This window comes from Dioscorea cayenensis, chromosome 16, assembly GCF_009730915.1.
Source record: "Dioscorea cayenensis subsp. rotundata cultivar TDr96_F1 chromosome 16, TDr96_F1_v2_PseudoChromosome.rev07_lg8_w22 25.fasta, whole genome shotgun sequence".
Lineage (NCBI taxonomy): Eukaryota > Viridiplantae > Streptophyta > Magnoliopsida > Dioscoreales > Dioscoreaceae > Dioscorea > Dioscorea cayenensis.
The window spans coordinates 20,384,209-20,410,014 of NC_052486.1; the positions used below are offsets into that span (position 1 = coordinate 20,384,209).

The following is a 25,806-nucleotide window of genomic DNA, read 5'->3' on the forward strand; positions in this document are numbered from 1 at the left end:
TTGCTTAGGACATGTATGCTCACTAACATAGGTTTTAATCTGCCAAGTCTCATCCAAATCATCTCTAGAGTTAAATTTTGATCCCCAAATCACCCATGGACAACCCTCTCTACATATAGCTTTAATTCTATTCTTATCATTCCTTACAAACTTTATATTGTATCTACTTTTCCTTCCATATTGCCTCACTGCTTCCTTCAATGCCTCTCTACTAGAGAATATCATCCCTTTTGCTAATTTGGGGTTATCCATATCTGTTTGACTGTTAAATTCTGGCCATCTTTTTCTAGAACAAACACCTAGGTCATCAGAGTCAGAGTTATCATATTCTGAGTCCTGGGTTGCATGCACATGTTCAACATCATCAAAGTCCACCCTAGAACCTGGTTCTGAATTACTAGTGAGATTTACACCACCCTTATCATTCTCTAGGCCTAAGTCAACATTAATTTCAAAAACATGATCATCATCATCCTCCATATCATAGTCACTTTCATGAAAATCTGAGTCAGAACTATCACTATTAAACCCAGGCTCACAACCTAAATTGCATTCAACATTCTCACTCATTTCATCTTCCTCATCACAGTCAGACATTCTATATCTAAGCCCTGAATAACCCCCTGAATTATGAGAAACTGATTCATGGACATGAGTTGCATCAATCTGCAAGAATAAACACATGCAAAGGCTCACATTGAATCAGTGTATGAAACTCATTTATAATTAGAAAAACCATTCATCATTAGACATAAAGACAACACCATCTTGTATAAGAAATTAAACTATTATAATAGGAAAAGGAATAAGAAACAAGAATAAGAAAAATCAACACATCAAATGAAAACATACATCAAAATTATCATTTGAAAGAAAATAGCATGCATATGTACAAAATCTAGTAAAGGATAAGTAAATAAATGCAACGACACATTAAACCTTAAGTATTTTACTTGAAAACATGCATAAAGACACAATTGCCATAAATCGGTACCCTAAACCATTACCTAATGAGATGAATACTAAATTTTAGGGCACCGAACAAGAGAGGGAAAAAGTAAAAGAAATGGAACATTACCTCAGGCTCCTTATCCAGAAGGTCGCCACTACGACATTTTCTTACTTTATCGGCCGACTCCATGAAGGAAGGAAGATCAATGGCAGGGTATTTGAAGAAAGAAAAGGGCAAGGAGAAGAAGAAAGAAACCGGAAAGGAGAAGAAGAAAGAAAAGGGAAAGGGGAAGGGGAAGAAGAAAGAAGACACGTTTTTAAAGAGCAGTGCTGACGTGGTTAAGTTCGCTGACATGGCTAAGCCACGTCAGCTCGTCGTTAACGGCGTTGGCGTCAGTGACCAAATTGGAAGCAATTTAAAAGGTTAGTGACCAAAATAGAATTTTTTTTTTGTTCAGTGACCAAAATAGGAACTGGTGGATAGTTTAGTGACTAATCATGTAATTTACCCTAATTTTTTTTTGTTTTTCTGCCATTAAAATAATTGGTATTGATGGAAATATTTTTTAATTTTTTAAACAAAAACACATAATATTAAGGAAAAAAATTAAATATTAAATAATAATTAAGTAAAAACTTACGTGATTACATAAAAGCATGCAATATTAAACAAAAACATATATTTTAAGGGGGCGTTTGGATCACGGATTGAGGGCTTGGGAATGGGAATCTCATTCCCAAGCCCTTGTTTGGTAATCAGGAAAGGCATGAGTTGCCTCCATGCATGGGAAAAGGATTACTCCTAGGAGAGGCATCCTATTCCACCCAAAAATGGGGGGAGAAGTATGCCTTAGTTATAAAATTACTAATATACCCCTAGCATATATAATTACATATTTATATATTTTAGCTTTATTTATTAATTATTTTGGGAAATTAAAATAAATAAAATTTAATTAATTTAATTAAACGTATTTAATGATATTAACTAATTTAATAAATATATAATTGTTAAATAAATTATTAAGATTAATTATATAATTATAATATATTGAAATATATATTTATATTATAAAAATAATTAATAATAAATAATGTTAAATATTTTCATTAAACATAATCTATTATTTTATATAATATCATATTATTTATATACAAGGGTATTGATGTAATTTTACTACATCCTACCTTTTCACTTTTTTTTATTCCCAATCCTTATTCCCTTAAACCAAACGCATTATTTTCGATTCACTTATTTCCATTCACATTCTCTTCTTTTTTTATTCACCCTATTCATTCCTATTCCAGTAATCCAGACGGTAGCTCAAATCGTCGGAAAAGTATATGTTATAAAAATACGATAAAGCGAAAGTGTGTTCAGATTAACTAAAAAAATAAACCATCAGAAAAATGAGGGCCTGACTATTTGACAAATTCAAATGTCAGATGATCTATATGGGATGCTTTGAGACTTTCAGGGTTTATAATTTATTTTTCTTAATAATAATAATAATAATATTAAATAATAATTAAGTAAAAACTTACGTGATTACATTAAAGCATGCAATATTAAACAAAAACATATATTTTAAATGTCAGAAAGTATATGTTATAAAATACAATAAACTGACGAAATGTGTTACATTAACTAAAAAATAAACCGTCATAAAAATGAGGTCTTGTCTAACTGTATGACAAATTCAAATATCAGATTATCTATATGGGATGCTTTGAGACTTTCAAGGGTTTATAATTTATTTTTTCTTAATAATAATAAATAAATAAATAAAAAAATCCATAATTGTCCTCGTTTTGGGAATCTTGATTTATTAACAATTTGAGAAAACCCTAGAGAATTCGATTATTTGGCTCTTCACAAGTCCAAGAGCCGGATTTCGCAATCGAAGCATTGGGATTCTTCATTGGGTTCTCATATCCAGTTAGGGTTTGCTGATTTTGCTCCCATGGCTTCGGATTAGGGCTTGTTTTGGGTTTTGATTTGGTTGATTTGATGTCTGGAATGGCGACGACGAGGTCTGCGAGTCCGATTAGGGATGGTGGCGTTGACGCGGCACCGTTGCTTGGGTCCCGAGGAGGAGGAGGTGAGGAACGAGGTGGCCGGAGGTTGGGAAGGAGACCGAGCCTTAGGGGAGCTGCGCGGTTTCTTCGCCGGGCGAGTAGCCGGCGGATGATGCGGGAGCCGTCGATGCTGGTGCGGGAGACGGCGGCGGAGCAGCTGGAGGAGCGGCAGAGTGATTGGGCGTATTCCAGGCCGGTTGTGTTTCTGGATGTACTTTGGAATATGGCGTTTGTTGGAGTGGCGGGCGGGGTGTTGATCTTGAGCCGGGATGAGAAGCCGGTGATGCCGTTGAGGTTGTGGGTTGGAGGGTATGCGTTGCAGTGCTTGCTTCATATGGTTTGTGTGTTAATTGAGTATCGCAGGAGAAATCATTCTCGTGGAGAGGGGTGGGAGTGGGAGTGGGAATGGGAGTCGGAGTCGGGGGAGCTCGGGGCCGAGTTCTCCGAGGGTGGTGGACGATTCTAGTGGTTACGGTGTTGAACAAGGCCAAGAGGAGGAAAGGACTAGGTAATATATGCTGAATTGAAAAAGAGAAGTATTGGTTAACATCTTTCTGCAAGCAATTGCTTTATAGAAATGGAAAAGGAGGGTTTTTTTCTCCAGTGAGCTCTTTTTGATTCTTCATGTGTTATTTTTGTAGGAGGATTTGAATATATATATACTTTAATGCATGTTTGGTTGCATAAGCGTCTTCCGTATTTGTTGGTAGTGAAAGAAGACTGATAGTTATGAGGTAGAGCAAGGCCAAGTGCAGGACTGGACTACATAGATATATGCTTAATTGAAATTAAAAAAATGGTTTGTAGGATTTTGCAACCGATTACTTTATAGAAACGAAGATTTTTATTTATTTATTTATGGACCAGTGGTCTGTTTAAAATTCTTCTATATTTTAATGAAGGATTAGGGAAAAAAAATGTAACTTTAATGTATGTTATCTCGGTAGTGGAAGAGGACTTTGTCTATGGTCAAATCCTTGTTGCAGGTGCAAGGTCTTTTCTTTTATTATAATTACACTCCTTTACTTTTTGGTTTCATCATTAAACATGAAAATTGTATCTGTAAGATAATTGCAATCTGAAGCCTGTGAATCACATGAGAATGTTATGCAACACGAAGGAAGGACGGGGTTTAAATCATTTGTTTGGTATTGTATATATCTTTTATGATTTTGACAGTTAACTCCTAAATATTTAAATATGAGATATTACGTCAGAGATTGTTGCAATGTTGTATCTGTGGATTACATGAGAATGGTATGGGACACCAAGAATTATGGGTGAATCTTTTTTTTTTTTCTTATTTTGTTTTTTTGATGTTGCTAATCTAAGATGCAAACCAATTCGAGCCCCATCAACTTAAATTGGTTATAAAACATTGATAATATACTCATCCAAGTAGGCAAATGCTCGTGTAGTCCATGGGTGCTGCTAGTTGGCATATGCTATATATGTCTTGGGAGTAGATACTTAAGCTCTGTGCTCGCAATTTGTTTTGGTTGGATAAAAATATTATTCCATATCATGGTAAAAGCTAATGTCTCTATATCTCTAAGTGTGTACTTAATTGCTTAAGCGTTTGGATTCTTGGAATCATGACTAGTAGTGTGGTGTTACTAGTTTCTCTTAGCCTTGCTTACCAGCTGTTGATTCCTTTTTTAACTCGTATAATGATAACATCATAGCTTTATATTCTTTTAGCTGCTCTAGCTGCGCTAGTGAAGTTTAATTGGGGTTGCTATATGTTAAATGATAGAGAAATTATTTGGTGGGATAGTCATTAAGCTATTGTTTTAGTTAATGGATAACATCCTTCTGAACCTTTTGCCCTTTTCTAAAAATCCCTATGAAGCATGTTTTGGACCCACGATGTACATTTGATGCTCATTTTAGATTAGGTCTTTTCTTGGTTGAAATATGCTACAGACAACTTCACAGAGGTAAGCTTTGAGAAATAGGGATAATGGGTTCCAAGGTGAGCTATACCCTCTCTGCTGTCGTTAGTTCTGATATTTTTAATCCTCAATAAAATGTGTTCGTAAGCCTTATGCACCGTGATGCTCTTATGACTAGTTTTTTGTGAACACTTACAAATATATGTGCATTTAAATTTTTTTCCATCATATCTTATTTATCAATTTTCCCTTTTATATATGCAGTATTGCGAAACATCTGGAGTCTGCGAACACAATGTTCTCGTTTATCTGGTGGATTATCGGTTTCTATTGGGTATCTGCTGGTGGCCAAGCCTTGACTCGTGATGCGCCCCAACTTTACTGGTTTTATGTTATTTCTATGTAATTTATTTTATCTGGAGTACGGCTTCTCTTTACTTATTTGTGTTCCCTTCTTGATGTTATTTGCAGGCTTTCCATTGTTTTCCTGGCATTTGATGTGTTCTTTGTTGTATTCTGTGTCGCACTTGCTTGTCTTATCGGAATTGCTGTTTGTTGCTGTCTACCATGCATCATTGCAATTTTATATGCTGTGGCGGATCAGGTAGACCACCTTGATGACTTGCATTTAACCATCCCAAACATGTTTAGTCTGTTTGATAATTGCTTATTACATGTTCTGACCTTCAATTCTCTGTCTATATTCACGTTATAAAGCTTGTTGTCTAATTTTAAATTATGCTTTCTCCTTTTGCATTTGACAACAAATTTCATCTGTGTATTAGTCACGTTGGTTGTACTATAAAATGAATTTAGTTTAGAAATTACACGACTTGGAGGTAGTTGCCATGAAGATGGTGTTTCATTTAGAAACAATTTGCATTATCAAGAGCATTAAATTTTTGTTTAAAATGTGTGGTTTTGGGTATTGCCCAATGCCATGCGTCCATTGTATAAAAAGAGGAAGACAAAGAATGATGGGACGCCAAGAGCCCAGGGAACTGTTCTTCCTATGGATATGCTTTGGCCACTCTAGAGGGGGCATCCCCTGGAAACACGTGAACATTTAATAATCTTGACTAGTTAGCTTTTGCACTTATATTTGCTGTGAGAAGCACCTGGCTAGGTGCTTGGCCTGACTTTGCATATGACAACATCCACTTGGCTGAGGGTATTCATTCTTCAGACAGCATCTTGGTAGAAGCCTGAAAAAGTATCTTTTTATTATTATTATTATTATTATTATTATTATTATTAAATTCAGGTGATATTCTTATAATTTATTTTAACTGTTACCTCAGCATACAACAGGAGTTGATTATGATGGTTTTTATTGTTGCATTAATCCATTTGAATGGATTGGTTTTCTTTTGCTTTTGCTAATGAAATGATTTCTAGGTTGTTTTACACATACCCAAATTGTAGAATAGTTAAGGTTTAAACTTAAAATTATTCCATTTAATTTCTTTAAGTAATGTTCAAGAAAATTTGAGCACTGATTGGTTAGTATTGATATTCATCTGACAGGGTGTCTTTCATTTTATGAATATTGATTTTATTTGAATAACAAAGCTATGTTGGACTGAAAAATTTATATCCATTCAAATTCTAAAGCAGGAAGGAGCATCCGAGGAGGACATCCATCAACTTCCAAAATACAAATTTCGAAGAATTGGACCTTCTGAAAAACTTGGTGGTGAGATATCTGGTCCTTTTGGTGGAGTAATGGCTGAGTGTGGCAGTGATCCACCCAATGAGCATGTTCTCTCCCCAGAAGATGCTGTAAGCTGTCCACTTAGACCCTTTCGGTCTGAATTATGTGTTTTGTGAAATTAATCCTTCGCTGTTTTGATGACTTAGTTACCTCTTATCTCAATGAAATAGCATACAACGAAAGGGAAAAACTGGGAGCAGGCATTTATCATCTTGACTTGCATACATTATGTGCCATTTACATTCCTCACTTGACTATTATTAACACTTCATGACACATCTTTTGCTATAGAGTATGAAAAGCACCTTACAGGGATACTTATTTGTTCACATGTAACAACAGAGACTAATACTTATCACTGGCCTGCCATCTCTTAATCTGGTCAGGCTGCCTAGTTGTTTGATTTTTTAAGTTTTAACTGGTTTATCAACTTTTAATTAAGGCTGGGATAATGAATACAAAAGAAGCTACCTATGTAACTATTAGATGACTACATATGGAACACTCTGGTGGCCTGTTTTGTATCAGCAACAACAAGAAGCCGTTAGTCCCATCTATTTAGGCAGCCAGCCGCATGAATCGTTCCCTTCCACGTCATTCTATCAAGAGTAAAAAAAACTAGATAAACCAAGATCGTACATATCCTTTTGTAAATGATATGCTATATGCATTAATTTGTTTAATGGTGATTATGCTTAGTATGCTTTTGATAGAGTTGGCCTGATTGATTTCTGCCATATGGGGATATGTTTGACTTCATGCCACAATGATCCTTGAATTCTTGTTGTAAACTCAATTTGCTCTTCTTCTAACTTTTAGCTGTTTGCTTTATTTTAACATCTCTTTGTTTTTTGAGTGATCATTTAGATGCCTGTGGTGAAATATCACCCTCTCTCCCCTTATCACCCTCTCTCCCCTCATGATAAGCCTATGTTGTGTTCTGTTCTTCAAGTCAATGATACTTTTTGATATTTGAAATGGTTTCTTATGTGTTAGAACCATCCAAGTTCAACTGCATTTCTTGATTATATTTTTAGAAGTTGCAAACATCATTTGATCTGTTCATTTAATAGATGATGTTCTAGTTTCCTGTTTCAATCTGTAAGTTTTTTTCTTGTTCTTGTATATTCTTTGTTAGGGCACTTGCGTGATGCCTTTCACTCCTGTCCTTAAATGTCTTTCAATTCCATGAACTTCAGTGTGTATCATTCGCATGCTAAATCCAACATACATTAACAAAGGTTTTAATCGTCTTAAGCATTGGATTTTACATTATTAGGAGACAATAGAATACTAGATCATCTGGGTCATTGAAAAACCAGCCAATATAACATCTAATGAATAGAGACAAAAAGCATTACAGAAAACTATCATCATCAGGGTCGTGAACACATCCTTGCACCCTTAAATATATACTTTTTTTTTTAATACCAAGTGGAAAATTATTTCACATCTTCGTCTTCCTGTATGCAGGAGTGCTGCATCTGTCTTTCATCATATGATGATGGGGTGGAGCTACGTGAACTCCCCTGTGGCCACCATTTCCACTGTGGTTGTATCGACAAGTGGCTATACATCAACGCGACCTGCCCGCTCTGCAAGTACAACATCATAAAGAGCAGCAACAACCACGGCCGGGAGGAGGTGTAGAAGACGCCCTGGTTCTCTTGCATCAAAGTGTTTTTTTTCCTATAGCATCCTCTACGACACATGCGTTTTCGTTCTTGTCAATGTCTATAAGGTTTGCTCCGTGAAATCCATGCTATAGAAAATGTATTCGGGGAGAAAATTACATAATATTTATCCGTTTCGTATTTCGTAGGAGGGTGATGAAGAGTTTAATAAATGGTACACAAATGTCTGTTCCAATAGATAAAAGTTTTCATTCTTGGGTGATTTCAGTCATGTTAGGCCAAGTTTGATGATCAAACCTATATATGTAGTTCTTGTATATTTAGTTGAGTGAAGCATGATAAATGTTGTCACTTTGAAAGGCTCCAAATTTCTTGGAACTAGCATGCACCATCATCCAAGTATTTGATGTCTTCCAGCTTTCACAAGAATGCAAAAACATGACAATCAGGGGTTGTGCTAATAATCCAAACTCATTTATTATAATATATATTAGTTTGTTAAAAGCTATGTATAACAACCAAATTTAAAATAGAATTCTTTGTAGTTTCCAATCTGATAGGCTAGATTACATTTTCTATATATCATCTTATAACTATGGTTTTTGTAGCATCTAATTAGCTTATATAATTCTTAAATTTAAATTTCTCAAATTGAATAATATATCTATATATATGGTCAGTTATGTATGCCCTTGATCAGTATGTACATGGGCTATCTGATGCACAGGAAAAGAAAAAAAAAGAAAGAAGAGAATTGAAGTCTCATATTCCCTTGGTTTCTTTTTAGTTGTCATGTTTTTTAATTCTTCTCTATTTTTTTTTATTTGTCATATTAGATATATTTTATGTAGTATTGATTTTTTTTAAAAATTTTATTTTTTTAATTTAATGTATTTGTATAATTTTTAATAAATCACAATCAACTAAGCATTAAATTATATACTTCAGTAGTGATGTTTTAAATTGGGGTAATTTTGGAAACTAATAAATTTTTTTTATAAAATATAGGTAACTAATTAATTTTAACCAATTTTTTTTAATCAAAGTGAATTAGATAAATGTGATAAGTAAAAAAGAAAGGGGGGAGTATTATTTAAAATTCTCTCCTAACCGTTAAATTAATACATACACCACATGGATTGGGTGGTCAAATAAACTCGGATGATATGAAAGACCAAAAAAATACTTATGAACATGTTAGAAATTCTTGACAGAATGCATAGATTACAATTAATTTTGAACACACGATATTGAAGATCAAAGTCAAATAATTTGTAAAATAATTCAGTTAATTACCTAAAAAGTTTTAAATGTCTGGGGTTTGCTTAACAAAAATCATTTTATATCATTTATTTTAAATAAATTAGGAACTTTATTATTTTATTTAATTCAAATTACTTTTTTTTAAAATTTTCTTAAATTGATCAAATCACATTAGACACTCAAATTACATGAATAGATTAAAGGCAAAATGACTATTTTAAATAATCCAAATATTAATCTTATACTTAATTAAAAAATCTAATAATACATATTGATAATATGAACAAGCCAACCATCAATTGTGAAATGAAATTGACTCAATTTTTCACTGGACTAAGGAAAAAAGTTACTATTTTTTTTTTGTTATGAAAGTGATTTAATAGTGCAAATAGAAAATAATTAATGGAAGTGAGGGGTGTGCATATGCGTGGAGTTAATACTTCAATACATCATATTCGCATCTTATATGGGTTTAGGGGTTCAATTTTAAATCCTCTATAAAACAAACACTTATGGGCCCAATATCAATAAGTTAATAGATTGTTGACGGTTTAATAAAATAATAAAATAATATAATATAAATTTTTCCAAAAAACTTTTAAATTTTCTAAAATTTTTCTTATTTATTTAAAAGCATATCAATTTTTCATTTTTAAAAGAGCCACAATAATAACTATTTATCAACTTTTAAGAAAAAGAGAACAAAGAGAGGCATAGCCTAGAAACAAACAGTTTAAAACCAACTAAAGCCACCACAAAGAAGGCTCAGAAAGAGAAAGAGAAAGAAACTTAGAAATTAGAAACTATGACAAACTGCTCCTGATATGCTTCATGATCCACCTAGGAAGGTCCTTGCCTTTGATGGAAAGAGAGAAATGCCGTGACAAGATCTTCCATGAACAACAAGTTTATTAGCTAGATTGTTCCACTCGAGCGGGATGACTTTGACACTCAAATTGTTGAAGTTATAGGACCTTCTAAAAATCTCCAATCTTCAGTTTCAATCGTCCATCATCAACATTAGAAATCTGGGTTACAGACCTATTTTGACGCTACAATAATCAGTGAATATGACTGCAATATTGATCATCTCCTCAGCAGCAGCTCTTGAGACCATGTTCAATAGCAGTTAGTTTCAGCCTCCAAAGAGCACTATATTCAGTGAGATTAGAGCAACCTGCAACCACAATCATGTTATAAAGCATTGACAACATAAAAACCACTCCCACCAATCTGAGAGTTTGGAAGCCAAGAAGCATCATTAAAGAGAAAGAATTTATAAGGATGATTGCCAAAAATATGTTCAAAAAGAAAAGCTCTCTTTGCTGATTAGCATTCCTATGAAAATTCTTTTGTTTGAGTCACTATAGAGGAAAGCAATCAAATGAGGATCCAATGGTTGAGCTTTGAAAATGAAGTTACACCTTGCTCTCCAAATATTCCAAATTTGCAGTGACAATATGGGAAGCAAGTCAGAAGGCTCAATGATTGTTCACATTCTCCAGCCAATAACCCAAATGAACATTAGAACCTGAAAAAAAAACTGCATTCTAGTAATCTCCTTAATAACCAGCCAGATCACAAGGGTCTTGGGGTAGGAATTGAAGAGATGCTCAATGGTTTCCTCATGCAAGCCACAAAAGAAAACCATCATGAATTAGAGACCAAATTCAAATTGTGAAGAAAAACCAGAGTTTAGATTTTCCCAGTGAAGTAAAAGCCAAGAAAAAAACTTAGCTCTAGGAGTAGTAGAGAGCTTCCAAAAATTCTTCCAGCCCTTCCAAGGAGAATCCTGAATGTTATAGTTGTTCAAAAGTTTATAAACCACCAAAACAACACTGCCCCTAGAAAAATTGCCTGACCAACCCCAAAGACTTTGACAATTCACATCAACCAAACCAAGGTTCAAGTCAATGGGATTAATCTGATCACTAAAGACATGCCGAATTTGCTAAAAATTCCAGTTACCTTCATGGATAAAATCATTAAATTGCAAATTTCTCAGTCAAGACATCCATGTTGACAAGAGTAGGCTTAAATCTCACAAGCAAATAAAAAATCCAAGGATCATCTAAAATCTGAGATAAAATTGGGATTCCCAGTTTTAAGCTTCAAAAGAGATTTAATAGTGTCTAAATTCTTGCAGAGACCTGAAAAACTAAGAGCACTTTGGAAGAATATTAATAGCCCAAGGATGCACTGGGGTATATTTTCTGGTTAAGAATATCAACCTAGAATGCTCTATCTTTGTTAAGAAATTTCATAGAATTTTTGGCAAAATAAGCGGTGCGCACAAGTTTTAGATTCCTAATAGCTAACCCCCCATCAGGTTGACAAGCATAGCTCTGTTCCAAAAAAAAAGTGGGATGTCACTTTGATTGCCATCTTTATGCCAAAGGAAATTACTAGCAATTCTTGTAATCTGATCAAGCACAGAGTCGGGCATGTGATAAACAGCAAGAGTGTAAGAAGGGACAGAAAGAAGAACACTATTAATCAGGATCACTTTCCCAGCATAGGTGATGTGAAGTTGATTCTAAAAGGAAGTAAGACGCTGCAACCTAGAGATTAAAGGAGAAAAGTGAGAAACAAGAAGCCTGTTTGGAGAAATTGAGACCCCAAGGTAGGAAAAAGGATAGGATCCAATACAAAACTCTAGGGTTCTACTAATACTTCTAGTGAGATTAGAATTAAACCATTTGGGAAAGAAAATTGCAAACTTAGTATGATTGGGCTTTTGACCAGTGAGATTAGAATAAATATTAAGACAGAATTTAATGTTTCTAGCAACTGATCTAGAGGCTTTGGTTATGAGTACAAGATCGTCAGCATACAGCAAATGATTGAAGTTATGGGTCAAACCAAGGCTGCAACCAGGTATCATATTCATGTCAAGAGCATAGTTAAGGATGTCAATCAAATTATGGGAATCAAGAATGAAAAGATACGAGGAAAGGGGGTCCCCTTGCCAAACTCCTCTCGAAGTTTTCATAAATTTACTCGGTTGACCATTAATCAGAAAGGAGCAAAAAGGGGTAGAAATACAAGAGTGAATCCAAGAAATCCATAAAGTAGGAAATTTCATTTTGGTTAAAGTGGCAAGAATAACCTTCCAACTGATAGTATCATAGGCTTTTCTATATCTATTTTGACAATCATCCTAGGGGGAAGCTATGGTCATTATCTAAGGTGTGCACCACTTCCTGAATAGTGACAATATTGTCAGCCGAAGATCTGCCCTGAAGAAACCCATATTACTCATTTTCAATAAGGCAATATGAAGTTTGTTAGCAAGAATCTTAGCAATTATCTTGTAAGAAATATTGCACAAGGAAATGGGACGAAAGTCAAAAAGTCTTAAGATTTTTCAATCTTTGAAATGAGAGTAATATACATAAGACCCTAAGACACAGGCATCCTAGCATTCACAAAAAAATAGTTAACAGAATTAAAAAGATCATCTTGAATATCAATCCAAAAAAAATTAAAAAAATTAAGCATTAATCTGAGCATTCTCACTAACCAATGTTTGACAAACTAAAGATTAGTGTTCACGTGAACCAAATAAAAAAAATAAAATAAAAATAAAAAAAAATAAAAATAAAAAATATTTTCAACAGCAAACAAAACATACAATAAACCACTAAAACATTCTCAATCAAAAAGTATAATGCTTCTCAGTTTTCAGTGCACTGAACAAGTCTCGTTAAGAGCACGACTTTTTATGCCCGTTTGCTTTTCTTCATCCAATCCAATCGAGTGACACTGCTTTGTTCTCTCTTTCTTGGAGGACTTCTATCGAACACCTTGCGAGCTTCTCAGCTTCACCACGGTGCCCATGGACGCCTCTCGCCTGCTCCACCTCTACCGCCGCGACCGCAGGAAGCTCCTCGAGTTCGTGCTTTCCTCTGCCCCTGCTGGAACTTCTTCGGACTCCTCTTTGGATTTGAGCTCTGTTGATTTGGATACTCTTAGCATTGACTACGTCCTCGATCGCGTTCAATCCGGTTTACTCCTCTTCTTTGCCTTTCTGTTGTTGTTGTTGTTGTTGTTTGTTTGTTTGTTTTGTTGATTGTTTTTTTTAATGTTTCAGGTGGAGGTCTTGATTTCTCCGAGGGTAAAAAGCAGTTCTTTGATGAAATGAAGTTCCCTGTTATGGTAATGATATTTTGGAGTTATTCCTCTTTGTGTTTAATCTTTAGTGAAATATGTTCAGGTATTACTTGCAAAGTTGTGGTTTTTGTATGATTGAATCCAGTTATTTCTTAAAAATGTTTCGTATTTATCGGTTGGTTTTATTAGATATCCTATTCTTTCCCCTTGAATTGTGGAGTTAGTGGAGATGTCATTGAGTGTCCATGGAGTCTATCTTCTGTGTTACAAAAATTTTTCTTTGGTTTCTGGAATTATTTATGATCCAATTTCTTGTTGCACTTTCAACATATCATTCCACTTAAGGTTGTTTTCTAATGATCTTGAGAACTTGCATTTTGATACTTTTTTTTTTCATTTATCACAGCTAAAATCATTACCTCGGAGTACATTTTTCCTTATTTCAAACATGAATATGTCTGGATCTCCTCCGCAGCGAATTCCTCCTCAGATTTTATCAAATGTAACTTATGACCGTCCATCATGTTTATCAAAGCAGTCAACTCCTTACACCGGTCCTGAAATTGGCCAGTATGGTGTTGAAATTGGTTCAGGAATTGCAGCAGCAGAAGTTGCACAAGTTCAATTAGGCAGAGATGCAAATTTGCCCTCTTTAGGTTTACCTGCCTTGCGCACAGGTACTTTCTCATTGATGAAACTCGTCTGTCTTTTTATTGTCATCTCAGCTAATTGTGCTGATACGTCCAAATTTCAAGGGTTTTTTACATCATAAATCCTTTTTATTAATTACTTTTATTTGCCTGTTCATTTGTTTGTTTAACTAATATTTCTAAGATATGTAGAAATTGGTCCTATGCTTTTATTGCCCCGGTATACTAATCAGTAGTTTTAGGATGTACAAAGGATTGTCAGATGATGATGTCAGAGAGACAGCCTATGAGATTCTGCTTGCTTCTCTGTTCCTCTCAGGGTATAATTTCTTCTCTATGTCCATCTCTCTCTCTCTCTCTCTCTCTATATATATATATAGATGTGTGTTGCTTTCCATAATGGTGTTGATTTTTTTTTGTGTGTGAAAATTAGAGTACGAGTGCATTTCTCTGAAGAGAGAAAGAGGTCAAGACACTTAAAAGGATTGAGGTCTAAAAAAGATGTGTCAAATCATCGTTCTCTACCCACAGATAGCTATTCTGAATTGCTGGATATAATTCGTGTACAAATGGAGGCAAGTTCTCTTCCATTTAAATTTGCCAGCTGTCTCTCTGTATCCAATGCTTTCTGCTTCATTTCAACACAAATTGGGTAGACCGGTTATAGTTACCATTTTATCTTTTTTTTTAGCATTTCTGAAAAGGCATATTTGAAACTTGATTCTTTCTTTTAGTGCCACACCCTCGTTGCCTCTGGGACTTTTCAATTGCCAACTATTTTTCCAGTGCTCATTTGTTAGGCTATATGATTCGCTGGGGGCATCTGCGGACAGATCAATTACTCTGGCAATATATTGCTTTTTTTCTTGATTTTGTTTTCTTTTTTGTTTTTAAATACTAGACCATGCTTAGTCTCTGATAAATATTAGATCATGTACTGTTTTGTATTTTATGCAAGGGAAACTTTGATTGACGGATCTTCTTTCAACCTAAAGCACTATTGGACATAGAGCATAGTGATAGTGGAAAATGCTTTTTACATAGAGCATAGTGATAGTGGAAAATGCTTTTTACGAAATGTTTCAGTTCCTACTCAAATCAAGAAAGATTGAATTTGGTGGGACTGTTTTATATCCAATGCCTTTTGCTTTGTTCCATATGTTTAGCTTGAAGACTCATCTGGTGGAATGTTGCCAAATGATCTGACATCCTCGGAGAAGTGGGCGTTGTCTATGATAAGTTTCCCAATTTGCAACATTCAACCATAAGATTTTCCTTATATTCATGTTTGAGTTGCTGATAATCATGTTGGTTGATCTCATATCAGCTTGAGAAGCCTTCATAAACACCCTAGTTAGGGATAAAGTGTATGTGTGTGTCTTCTTGTGTCGCTTTTTGCTAGGTCGTTCTCTATTTTTCACTGATTTCGATTGTTGTGGTCCTGCCATCAACTGGTTGTATTCCACTTGAAGCTGATGAGTATGCAGTATTGTGTTTATAGTTGTTGCCTTCTGAATCTATTTCCATAAAATTCTTTCCTCTTTATCTCAGATTTCAGAATCAATGGATGCACTCATTAAACAAGGTTTGAGGGGCTTCTGTTCAGGGACAATGAATGAAAATGTTGATGTTCCCCAAATAGCACTGGAGCTGCTAACTACCATTAGTAAGTCAGATTTTTCTAATGAGAAGGCATACACACATTGGCATAAGAGACAGGTGACTCCTAACAAACCCCTCTGTGCATCTATGGTTTTGTATGACGTCTGACTTAATCCTGTTGTTTCTATCCCAGGTAAATACCTTGGAAGAGCTACTTCTTGGTTCTCATGGATTTGTTACTGAACAAAAACTAAGTAGTTTCTTCTCAGAGCTAAAAAATATAAGGGTCAGTAATCCTTTGAGTATGATATCTAAATAAATGAATTCACCACTTACATTGCTGCAAATCTTACTTTGGTTTAAACCTTGTTCCTACATGACTTGATCAATCTTCACCTCCAGCATCCAAAGATAAATTTTTATTGCAGGGTGCTCAAAAGTACTATGTTATGCTTGTTAATTAGAGTCTTATGGTTCACATTTCTGTTTTCAGGCTTGGGTTTCAAATAATGGCTCCGCTGGACATGTTGAAGTTCTGACTGCTATAAGAAGATTTGCTTCAAGTTTGTCCAGTAAGCCTGGAAAGTTTGGCATTCCAAGTGAAACCTACTACTGGACAGAGAGCTACCATCTAAATCTTAGGCTTTATGAGAAATTTCTCTCCAGTGTTTTTGATGTTCTTGACGATGGTCAGATTATAGAGGTGTGCATTTTTGTTGGTCATAAATCTTCACTGATTTAACTTTAGAGTATTTTAAATTCCGATGATAACTGTGACAATCACTGTTAGGTGGCTGAGGAAATTATTTCCATTTTCAAGCTGACCTGGCCCACATTAGGAATCACTAAAAAGATACATGACATATTATATTGTTGGGTGCTTTTTCAACAGGTAATGATCCTTTTTTCCCTTATTCTTTAGTTTAGTTTAGTTTAGTTTTGAGGTCCGCTATTCTTTTGTTTTAAAAATGCATTAATTGATGTAGTATGTATGCTAATTTTAATTTTATCATGCAGTTCTTATGTTATCTCTCGAGGGCTCCCCTATGCATTCATTATGCATATGTGTAATTTTCCAGATTGTTTTTGTTCATTAATAAGCTTCTCTTTTATTCATACAAGTATATGCATTATGTATGTGCACAAGAAGGAGAAGAAGAAAGAGAGGATTTGCGATTCAATGACAGTTAAAGGAGTTTAGGGTGTGAAATTTGAATTTGGGTTTCGGTCCTCCTTGCCTCGGTGGTGATGATCCTCTTTTATAGCCTCCTGATTTATCCAACTTAGTTTTGCTGTCTCTAGATAGTCATTCTGCCTTGTTGGATGTTGAATCATTTATATTGGGATCTAATGGCTCGTATCATGCCGTTTCAAGATATTTTCCCTCTATCAGGATTAACAAAGTAGAAGACTAAGCTTGTCATAGTTGCTATAAGATGTTCATCATTTATCATGTTATGAACACATGGTGCAATAGATATGGTATTATTCGAATGCATTTTATTTTCTTCTTATTTTCTTATAAATGTTCTTAGGTTAATTGATAAATTAGTAGGACTGATTGGAAATTATTCTCTAGTTCAAGCAAACAGAAGAGAATATGCTATTGGTAATCCCCCAAATGACTAAAAAAATTAAGACTGATAAATGTTGTAGAGTTCTTTCATTTTCTCATGATATATTCATATCTTATCTTCAACATAGTAGATTTGACAATATTTGAATGCATGTTATCATTGTATATCTTTTTATATTTTTCCATGTTTTTGATAAATTTACTAGGAATTCTTTGAAGCATTATCTGTTTGAAAATTTTTGTTCCTAGTTCACACGGACCGGAGAGGTTACACTATTAGAATTGGCCTTCTTTGAAATACATAAGGTTGCATCAAGAAGTGACGGTGATGTAAATGAGGAGGCGTACTTTAGAAGTCTTATTTGTTCAGCAGAGGTTTACTGCTATAAAAAGAAGATGAGTTTGGTAGATGCTGTGTTCTTTAATATCAAATGGTGGTGTGGCAAGCAGTTAGAGGACTATCATTTGCATTTTAATGAGGTCAGTCCTTAATCAGTTTTATAACTTTTACCGACTAAATAATCCATGTTTTTTTATCATTCTCCTTAATCAGTTCTTTTTAAAGAAAGTATTCATTTTGTCTTGTCTTCACTTTCAATTGCAGTGTTCAGTATATCCCACAAATTAATGAGTAATCATTTTGTATTGACAGTATAACTGTTTTTATGGCTTTGTACCTATAATTATTCTGTCTCATTTAGATTGTTATTTTGTACTAGAGTTGTATAGGATAGGGATCAAATTTGTATAAAATAAAATATAAAACACAATATTATTGTGCCATACTAGCAATGGATTTTATATAGGCGCAAAACTAAATCAAATCAATAGCGTAGGATAATATTCTAATTTACATAACATCTAAACAACAAACAAATATTCTGGATAATATTCTAGAAAATAGAAAATCATTTCTAACGCAGTGGAGTAGCTAAACAAATTCTTACAAAGTCCAGTGGCCCCTATCTATTATATTTCCGAAGCTGAGCCAATATCTTCCTGTTTGCATAAAAATTTAAAGCATCTGATACATGGTAGCATCTGCCTTCACCACTTATATCTGCATTTTTTCATTTCAAATGTCTTGCAACTTATGTTGAAACTATGACTACAGGTGGTCCATATATGTGTAGGCTGTTTAAGTTTTCGAGAGTTTGTTCTATCTAGGCTTATCAATTGTTTGTTGTAATAAGCTATGTGACAATCCTTCTTGTTCTGCTGCTTCTAATGAGGGGGAAGAAAGATGCTTAAGCAAATTGTTGCTTCTGGTTTAATGAAAGACCAAGAACATTTGCCAATTTAAACTTTTATCTCTATTAATTTGAATATTTCTACTATGCAATACATCATGCTTACTGTGTTCTTGTGGAATCACCCAAAGATTTGGCCATTCAGGTCTAGTTGTCTCTTCATATTGGTGCTAGCAGCATGCCTACATATGTGATTGACAATGAAAGACCTCTAACTCTGCAAGTCCCTCACAAAATTCCAACTACCAAAAAATCCTTCCACTTCTCAAAATACAACCAAAATAATTATAACTCAAATTATTTTTTTTTAAATTACCGATATTACCTTCGCTCCCTTTCTTCCCCATTCTTTCCTAGCAGGCAATGATTCAGAGTGTGCGCAATGCCAGCCGGTGTGCAAACTTGCTGGTGGGTGCCTGCAGGGGCTTACACACTGGCTCTAGTGCACGCGGGTGCCAAGCAAGCTCACCTGTGGGCTCACTAGGCAAGGTGCATGAGCTTGCTCTGGCTATTGTGTGCTCGCCAGGGAAGAAGTTAGGAAAAAAAACAAAAGAAGAAAATAATGAAAAAGAGTTCAAAATTGGAATTCCATTAGGGATTTGTGGGGTACTTTTTGAACAAGGATGGATGTAAAGAATATTTAATAAAGTTTTAGGGGATTTTTAGGTCCTTTTCCTTTAATTGATTGTCTTTCCTTTGTTTGTTGCTAGCATAAGCTTGCCGTATATTTTGATGTTCTCTATTCATTTTCTCATTCTTAAAATAATGTAAAGATGTTTTATGATTTATACTCAATTTGTTAAACAAATTTATGGGAGCTAAGTGAAATTTTGTGTTTGCTTCCTATCTCAAACAATGATAGTTTCAACTTTATTTATTTGTATTTTACGAAGAAATTATCTTATCTTTGTGATCCCACAAATGTTAATCTATAACTTTTCTTATATGTCCTTATGTGCTGTTTGTAGCTTTGTTAAGCTATATGTAGTTTTAATTGTGGTTTTCATCTTTAGGATAACTCTGCCATCTATGAGAGGATGATGACCTTGGCAACATTTGTGGAGGAATGTCTTGCTGATGAATGCAGAGACAATGAGGTTCTATATCAACTATTCTTTTATCACATTCAAGTTCTTACAGTGTTGTCTATAATAACTTTGATTGCATTAACTTGGGAGAAGCGATGCTTTTAGTATCTATTGTTTTCTCTCTTTCTTTAATAACTTGTTCTACTGCTATTTTCCCATGAGCTATGCTTAATGATTTTGTATTTGCCCATTTTCGTTAAGAAATAATGGAATGACATTAGAGAGTTTCAAATCAAGTCATGATGTTTGCCATTGGAAGTAATACAGTCTCTCCAAGAGATTCATGAGTGTTCTGCTGGTGGTAATTTTTAACTTGCAAAAAGTGCCACACTGTTCCTTTAGGTTTGATCATAAATTCAATCAATAGTAGTACAACCATTTTCAAGTTAACAATTTTTAACTATAATTTGTACATTTCAGTGTAGCAAATTAATGGATGCAACTGAAGCAGCATCTAAGTTAGTGCAATCATTTGTGGAAAAGTCAATTCAGGCTGCATACAAACGAGTGAGTCTTACCATTAATGGCAATCATCCATGAAGCAATGCACTTTTTTTGCATATGCATTTCATTAATAAACATCTTGGAGCTCATATAGATTTATCCGCCTATTTGTTTTTTGATGATCAGGTCCTTGACTTACTGCATATAAAATCTAAAACGGAGCAAAAGCATCCTTTGGCTATCCTTGCTAATGAATTGAAGTTAATTGTTGAGAAAGATGCCAATGTGTTTATTCCCATATTATCCCTACATTTTCCTCAAGTGATAATGCATTCTTCTAGAATTTTGCACCAACTTTATGGGGAGCAGCTGGTGAGGTTTATTAACTCAATTGGTGTCCACAAATTTATATGGCATAATTTAGTTTGGTCTCAACTAACAAAGGATTGATTTTATCATTTATAGAGGCCTTTCTTGGAAGGTGTCACACATCTTTCAGAAGGTGCCATCTCTGTGCTTGCAGCAGCTACTAGTTTAGAGCGTTCTCTGACTAAAATACTTGGTTCGATGTGCGGAGATGGTGTGGAATCACTTTGTAGCAATCATTTGCAACCATATCAGGTTTATTTTGCAGTTTCATTCTTATTTACATGAGGATGTTTACTTCTGGTTTGAATTTTGCTTAAATACACTCCTAAGTGCTGTATTCTGGATTTCATATCCTATTAGTTATTCTGTTAATTATAATGTGGCATAGATTCTGTTGTGATATTGTGATTGTAAGATATGCTGCACAACTATAAGTTAAAGAACAACAATATAAACTATGTTCTAAATTGCACTTAGCCTGATTTGTTTAATCAAGGAATTAATAAGTGGATCCCTTTCTGGCCAATTTGCCTTTAGATTCAGTGGCAAGCCTTTTTGACCATAGTTGAAGCTAGGGTCATTAGTGTTGGCACTAACCAATGGATCATAATCCATTAGCCCAAAACCATTTCCTCATCAAACCATCAACTTAAATCAATGGCTCATAAAACCATCTCCTCCAAACCTTTGGCCCAAACTAATTACCCTAAACTAATGGCTCATTAAACCATCAACATGCAACCTTGGTTTTGTGTGATTTGTGGGCTGGTTCCTCTCTATAAATATAGAGGTTCTCATTCCATTTCAACACAACTTGAGTGAAGGAGAACAAGTGAGAGTGAGAGAAAAATTAGAGAAAGTGAGGAAGTGTAAAAAATATATATTTTTGAGAGTTAGTCCATTCTTCTACTACAAGAGAAAGTCTTGGTTTTCTCCTCGTTATTAGAGAGAGTTTGTAACTCCCCGGAATTTTTCCCACTTAGTAAATTCTTCTATCCTTGCTCCGTGATTTTTTTACCCTAATTATTTAGGGGTTTTTCCACGTAACATCTTTTGTGTCATTTATTTTCAGCATTTCTTTTCATTTATTTCTTTGCGATAAAGAATGCTATATTCGATCCTACATTTTACAACAAGTGGTATCAGAGCTAGATCTTGGTGTAATATATCTACTTATCGTATGCTTTCGTGGTTGCCACTATTAGTGGATCCTCCACATCGGAAAAATAAGTTGGATAATTATTCACCTTTTGAAAGCACCGATTCATCGCTCTTGCAGCTAATTTCTAATAGAAGCAATGGGTACAGCAAATATGAGATTGAAAAATTCGATTGGGAGTAATTTCTCACATCGTGGAGTGCAAGATAAAAGAGCGATCCCGAGGAAGGACTAACCGCTTGGCGGCCAGTCACCGAAAAGACCAGTGAGGTCGAAAAATGATAAGTGGAACGAGATGGGACGGGGACGCGGTTCGTTTGATCTTCATCTCGCACTTGGCGATGGAATTCTATCAGCGTAGCGAGAAGAAGACGACGAAAGAGATATGGGACTACCTCCTCGCTAAGTCATGACGAGGGCAAGTCACTCCACAACAAAATTTTCCTTAAAAGGAGACTCTATACTTTGCGTATGGCAGAATCTACTTCAGTGACGGGACACATGAATACACTGAACACTCTATTTTCCCAACTCACATCATTGGGACATACTGATAGAGTCAGTGAGCGATGGAAATTCTACTCCAAAGTCTACCAGATTCGTATGATCAACTCAGTCATCAACAACAAATAATGTCCCCACGGGATGATCTAGTTTTTGACAATATTGCAGTTTCATTGCTCGAAGGAAGAGACTCGGCAGAAGAACAAGGAAGACAAGCTAGCAAGTTGCCGACAAGCGGAGGCTTTGATGGTGACGAGGAGGAAGACCAGCAGGCATGTGAATCTAGTGGGAGTTACTATCGTGGTAGATCGAAGTCGAGGAGTTAGAAGACTTTCAAGTGCTACCACGCGTGGCAAGAAAAGGTCACTCGAAGAAGGATTGTTGGAGTCTAAATAAAAAAAGGATTCCAATCCTCGAGGGAATGTTGCGAAATACTCGGATGATGGAGAAGCCATGGTGTGTGAGCGAGCAGACTACATCGGGGTAAAGATTTCTTGATGTATGGCTCTGATTAAGTGACCCACTTTTTCACATGACCTCCCGAAGAGAATGGTTCCATCAGTATGAACCTATCTCTTGGGGATGCGTATCTGTTGTAGCGATCGAGCTTTGAAGATCGTTGGCGTTGGGCACTATCAAAGCCCGAAGATGTCACGATGGCGCGGTTCGGGACCATACAAGAAGTCCGACGTGTGGAAGGCCTCAAGAAGAATTTGTTGTCTATGGGACAACTTGATGATCTTAGTTGCAAAATTGAAGTTCAAAACAAGATCGTGAAGATAATTCGAGGCGCTTGTATGCATGAAGGGAGAAAAAGATAGGCTACGAAATCTATACATGCTAAAGGAGAAACTTTGCGAAGGAGAGCTTGAGTTGCCACAAGTAGTCCAGTGAAAGATGTCGATGACATGAGGCGAGAAACTTGGACACATGTCGAGAGCAAGGAATGAAGATTCTTGCGAGAAAGAAATCTACTTCAAGGTCTCTGCAAAGGTAACACTACCCTTTTTGTGAACAACTGCGTTAGTAAGCAAAGCGATCGACTCAAGTTCGACACATCTAATTCTAGAAGCAAAAGCAATTCTAGAATTGGTTCGACTCGATGTCGTGGCAAGCACCGATTACATCCACAGGAGCAAACATTACTGTGATCATTTATTGATGACTATTCCGGAGATGTTGAGTGTACCCTATCGAGAGGAAAGGCGATGTGTTTCAAGTCTTCAAATTTTACAAAGCGATGGAACTTGAATGCGGGAGAAGATCGAGTGCTTGAGGGGCGATAATGGAGGAGAATATCTTGTGCAAAAGAATTTGATGAATTACAGTGAAGCAAGCGATCGAAAAAGCCCGATTCGCTCTGAGCATACGCTCCTCGACAAAATGGAGTGGCAGAGGCGGATGAATAGAACTACGTTGGAAAAAGAACAAGAGCTATGTTGGGATGCTGAGGCTTAGGCAAAGTTACAGGGCGAGCGACCAACACCACTTTGTTATGTGGTGAATCCCCCTCATCAGCTACGATCGAGGTTGAAGACACCGATGGAGATGTGGATCTGGTAAGCCAGTTGATTATTCAAACCTTCATATATTTGGAAGTCATAGTGTATGTACGATACCCAAGAAACTACAAAAGCTGGATCCAAAATCCGAGGAAAATGTCGATTCTTAGGATATCGCTGATGGTGTTAAGGAAGTACACTAGCTGGGATCCCACCGCCCGTAAGGTTGTGTCGGCGGCCGATGTTATCTTCATAGAAGATAAAGAACAAGAAATGAAGTAGATGGTGAAAGCACTTCGAAAAGCACAAAGACTACAACGATGCAGGTGAGTTGCTGAAGCTACACTGGAGCACGAGGTACAAGAGCCATCTGAATCGAGTTCGAGAGTTCGAGCGGTCGACTCAGTACAAAGAAAAGACACCAAGTTGGCATTCGACTATATTATGGAGGGTAATATTAGCGTCTCGTCTTCTAGCGAGGATGGAGAGTCATCGACTCTTCAAGAAGCTGAATAATTCGGATGCATCTCGAGTGGATGGCGACGATGGAAGAAAGAAATTGAAGCTCTTCATAAAAATAGGGACATGGGGGCGGGATGGCGCTACCACGAGGGCGAAAACCCATTGGCGATAAATGGGTCTGCAAGATCAAGCGCAATAGTGATGATCAAGTAGATCGTTATCGTGCTGCTAGATTGGTGGTGAAAGGATATGCTCGAGGAAATGGAAAATTGACAACGAAATATTTTCACGTGGTTGGAAGCTTCTGACGATCAGAGTAGTCCTGGCGATGTGTGCTACATTTGACTTGCATCTTGAGCAGTTAGATGTCAAAACTGCATTTCTTCATGGAGATCTTGAAGAAGAGATTTACATGCTCCAACGGAAGGTTTTGAAGAAAAAGGTAAAGAGAAATTGGTTTTGCGAGTTGAACAAATCTGCATCTGGGTCATAAGCGAGCGAAGATGTTGGTACGAGAGATTTGATTCCTTCGTCATGAGCCTTGGATACAATGATTCAATCTGAGACCCTTGTGCATATGTTAAGAGGTTTGAAAAAGAAGATTTTTGTCTTCTTGTTCTTTGTATGTTGACGACATGTTGGTAGCGAGGCCCCAAGAAGATTGTATCAAGGAGTTGAAGGCACGATTGGCTAGGGAGTTTGAAATGAAGGACTTAGGACCCGTGAAACAAGATTTTAGAGATGCGAAATTCACAGGGGAGCAGAAATAATAGGAAGATTTGGCTTTCTCGGGAAGACTTATCTCGAAGAAGATCTTCATGCGATTCAACATGCAAGAGCGTAAGCCGCTCTACCCCACTTCACGTAATTTCAAGTTATCCTCAAGTATGTGTCCCTAGCGATGAAGAAGAGGATGGAGATGTCTAGACTGCATGTATGCATCGGTGGGAAGCCTAATGTTCGCCATGATCAGTATAAGACCGAGAGCATTGCATGCGGTGGGAGTGGTAAGTTGAGTACACTGGCGAATCCACAGTCGGAAGCATTGGGTGTTGTTAAGAGGATTCTCGGGTATATATAAAGGAACCTCGAGATGTTGCATTATGTTATGAGGGATGCGATTTTCTTTGTCGAGTGGATATGTTGATCTCGCGATTATGCGGTGATCTTGATAAAAAGCAAATCCACTCTTTGGATATGTATTCCACGCTAGCGAGGGAGGAGCTGTGGTGGGTTTCATGCTACTGATCCGATCGTGGCTACGTCAGCGATAGAAGCAGTATCATCGACTACACAAGCTAGTAAAGAAGCGGTGTGGTTGAAGATGGTGTTGGAAGAACTCGGCACAAACAAGAGAACATCACTCTATATTGTGACAACCGAGTGCATTGCATCTTGCAAGGAATCGACGATTTCATTCAAAGACAAAACATATCGGAGTTCAGTACCACTTCGTTCGTGAGAAAGTGGAAGAAGATAGCGGTGGACATCACGAGATCCATACCAAGGACAACCTAGCGGGATCTTTAATATGACCAAAAAGCGATCAGC

The 25,806-nt window shown here is 36.0% G+C and overlaps 2 protein-coding genes across 4 annotated transcripts; both read left to right on the top strand.

Annotated features, from left to right (window-relative positions):
• Window positions 1-2,779: 2,779 nt before the first annotated feature.
• On the top strand, window positions 2,780-8,651 carry LOC120279237 (E3 ubiquitin-protein ligase At1g12760-like). The gene is given in 6 exon segments (XM_039286110.1): window positions 2,780-3,403; window positions 3,405-3,538; window positions 5,190-5,309; window positions 5,397-5,529; window positions 6,543-6,707; window positions 8,113-8,651. Coding segments are annotated over 6 exon segments (1,170 nt in total). The 5' UTR covers window positions 2,780-2,962; the 3' UTR covers window positions 8,290-8,651.
• A 4,571-nt stretch (window positions 8,652-13,222) lies between these two features.
• LOC120278475 (protein unc-13 homolog) lies at window positions 13,223-21,465 on the top strand. Of its 3 annotated transcripts, XM_039285267.1 has the most exons (14): window positions 13,223-13,543; window positions 13,630-13,694; window positions 14,056-14,326; window positions 14,553-14,619; window positions 14,733-14,874; window positions 15,851-16,018; window positions 16,095-16,187; window positions 16,395-16,604; window positions 16,692-16,793; window positions 17,727-17,957; window positions 19,741-19,824; window positions 20,236-20,322; window positions 20,446-20,631; window positions 20,725-21,465. In XM_039285267.1, exons 1-14 carry the CDS (start codon window positions 13,375-13,377, stop codon window positions 20,911-20,913), a joined length of 2,064 nt encoding a protein of 687 aa, XP_039141201.1. In that variant the 5' UTR covers window positions 13,223-13,374; the 3' UTR covers window positions 20,914-21,465. The 3 variants fall into 3 exon arrangements, with proteins under 3 accessions (XP_039141201.1, XP_039141203.1, XP_039141202.1); XM_039285268.1 differs by lacking the exons at window positions 13,223-13,543; window positions 13,630-13,694 and having other exon boundaries at window positions 14,068-14,151; window positions 14,243-14,326; window positions 14,542-14,619; XM_039285269.1 differs by lacking the exons at window positions 20,236-20,322; window positions 20,446-20,631; window positions 20,725-21,465 and adding an exon at window positions 20,017-20,077.
• The last annotated feature ends 4,341 nt before the right edge of the window (window positions 21,466-25,806 follow it).

Excerpts from the sequence above, each read along its gene's own strand:
- LOC120278475 (XM_039285267.1), top strand. The coding sequence starts at position 13,375 with ATGGACGCCTCTCGCCTGCTCCACCTCTACCGCCGCGACCGCAGGAAG. Across the intron at positions 17,958-19,740 it reads ATCATTTGCATTTTAATGAG|GATAACTCTGCCATCTATGA; the intron begins GTCAGTCCTTAA and ends TTTCATCTTTAG. Across the intron at positions 20,632-20,724 it reads AACTTTATGGGGAGCAGCTG|AGGCCTTTCTTGGAAGGTGT; the intron begins GTGAGGTTTATT and ends TATCATTTATAG.